Source organism: Hibiscus syriacus, unplaced genomic scaffold (assembly GCF_006381635.1).
Source record: "Hibiscus syriacus cultivar Baekdansim isolate YM2019G1 unplaced genomic scaffold, ASM638163v2 tig00110943_pilon, whole genome shotgun sequence".
Classification (NCBI taxonomy): Eukaryota; Viridiplantae; Streptophyta; class Magnoliopsida; order Malvales; family Malvaceae; genus Hibiscus; species Hibiscus syriacus.
Genome location: NW_024062924.1, coordinates 226,798 through 228,508, shown reverse-complemented (window position 1 = coordinate 228,508; position 1,711 = coordinate 226,798). Strand labels below are relative to the sequence as shown.

The following is a 1,711-nucleotide window of genomic DNA, read 5'->3' as shown; positions in this document are numbered from 1 at the left end:
TAAATTGCAGGTTCTGGAAGACCACCACACCACCTTCGCACAAGACGCAGAAAACCAAACATACCAAGGCATTATGGAACACCTCTGTCTTCCCGACACTCAATAGAACAGCCAGCAGCTGAGTTGCAGGACCGTGGACCGGGAGAAGCTGCTCCCACAAGTGAAGTTGTGGAACCATTTTATGAAGCACAAGTTGATGCCCACTTCCCACAACACCACCGTGTCTTGCCAGAGGATTCTTTTACTACACTCTATCATATTCGGGCATCCTATTGATGTAGGGGAAATCATTGTATAATAAGCCCATTTATGCCTGAAGCGATCTGCAAGTGCCTTGCTATTTTCAAATCTCATCACCACTTTATGCCGTAAAAAGAAAGTTCCTGAGGAGTAGTTCGACAAAATTTTACCGGGTATTGCTGGTATTACCAAGCCAAAAATTCCTATGTTGTTGGGTATTAAGGAAGCAAAGGGGAAGGAAAAAGAGGCAACCACATCTCGTGTTTCACCATCTCCACATGCCAGGACAAATTCAAATACCCTCGAACAGACAGTTCAGCGCACCCAAGAGCATGTCGGGCAGCTGTCCGACAAACTGATGACATATTTTGCCTATTTCAAGCGTCGCGATGAATTTCTCACCAGCGCCTTGATGGAGTTTCTCCCTCACACAAACTTTACCATTCCCATCTTCCCTGACATACTAGTGCCAACGAATGAGGATGTCGAGGCATCTGCAGAAGCACCCCACCCTGCTCCAGCTGCTGCTCAACACTCATCCAGTAAAGAAAGTCACCAACCCGCTGAAGCGGATGATCCAGTTGACCCTGATCCAGCCCATGTTGTGTCACTCAACGTAGATCGAGAAGCCAACCTCCAACTTGCCAATGTCTCAGAACCACCACAATTCGTTAAACCCCTGGCGGTCGAACATCCTCATATGCCGCATCCTGTCACGATTATGGAAGAAGCACACCCTGAAGTACCTCATCCCACCGAGTCAACTAAGGAGTCCCAATCCGAGATGCCACGGCAAACTCCCTTGCATAGGAGCCAACGTCGCCTCAGGAAAGCATCACAGCGTGAGGAGCCCCCGCTCCCAGCAGTCCCAGAGGGACCTAGCACTCCTCCAGCCACACCATCTTCTGACTCCGAACACTTCAGCCCCGCCAAGCTGAGAAAGCGCACTCGCCGTGCGACCGCTGCACCACCACCCACTTAAAGATAAGGTACCTTGCATTTGCATTGCATTCATAGCATGTAGTTTCATTTATATTAGTTTTAGTAAGCATTGAGGACAACGCTTCTCTCAAGTTTGGGGGAAGTAGGGTTCTCGCATCACTGCATGATAGTAGTAGTGAAATAAATATGCCATGACATTAGTAAATGTTTGAATAGTTTTTGGAATTAGTTAAGGATACCCGATGATGATGATGATGATTTTGATGGCTAGGATAGAATGTACATGATTGGTTGAGGATGATAGAACCAACTCTAGGACTTGCTTATTTGAAATCTTTGAAGACACGATTGTATATTTTCCATGCTTGAGAAACTTAGGAATTTTTATAAGAGAATTTTTAAATGCCATGGCATAAAACTGTTAATGATGAAAACCGGTTAAAAAAATGTTTGAAATGAACTTGAGAATAAATGCCTAGGCATATCTGTAGAGGGACACTCCACTATGCCATGGCATATGAGTGAATGA

The 1,711-nt window shown here is 45.6% G+C and overlaps 1 protein-coding gene across 1 annotated transcript; it reads left to right on the top strand.

Annotated features, from left to right (window-relative positions):
* The first annotated feature begins 445 nt into the window (after window positions 1-445).
* Window positions 446-1,222, top strand: LOC120147801 (proline-rich receptor-like protein kinase PERK10). Its single transcript, XM_039161093.1, has one exon. It carries the CDS (start codon window positions 446-448, stop codon window positions 1,220-1,222), a length of 777 nt encoding a protein of 258 aa, XP_039017024.1.
* Window positions 1,223-1,711: the final 489 nt, after the last annotated feature.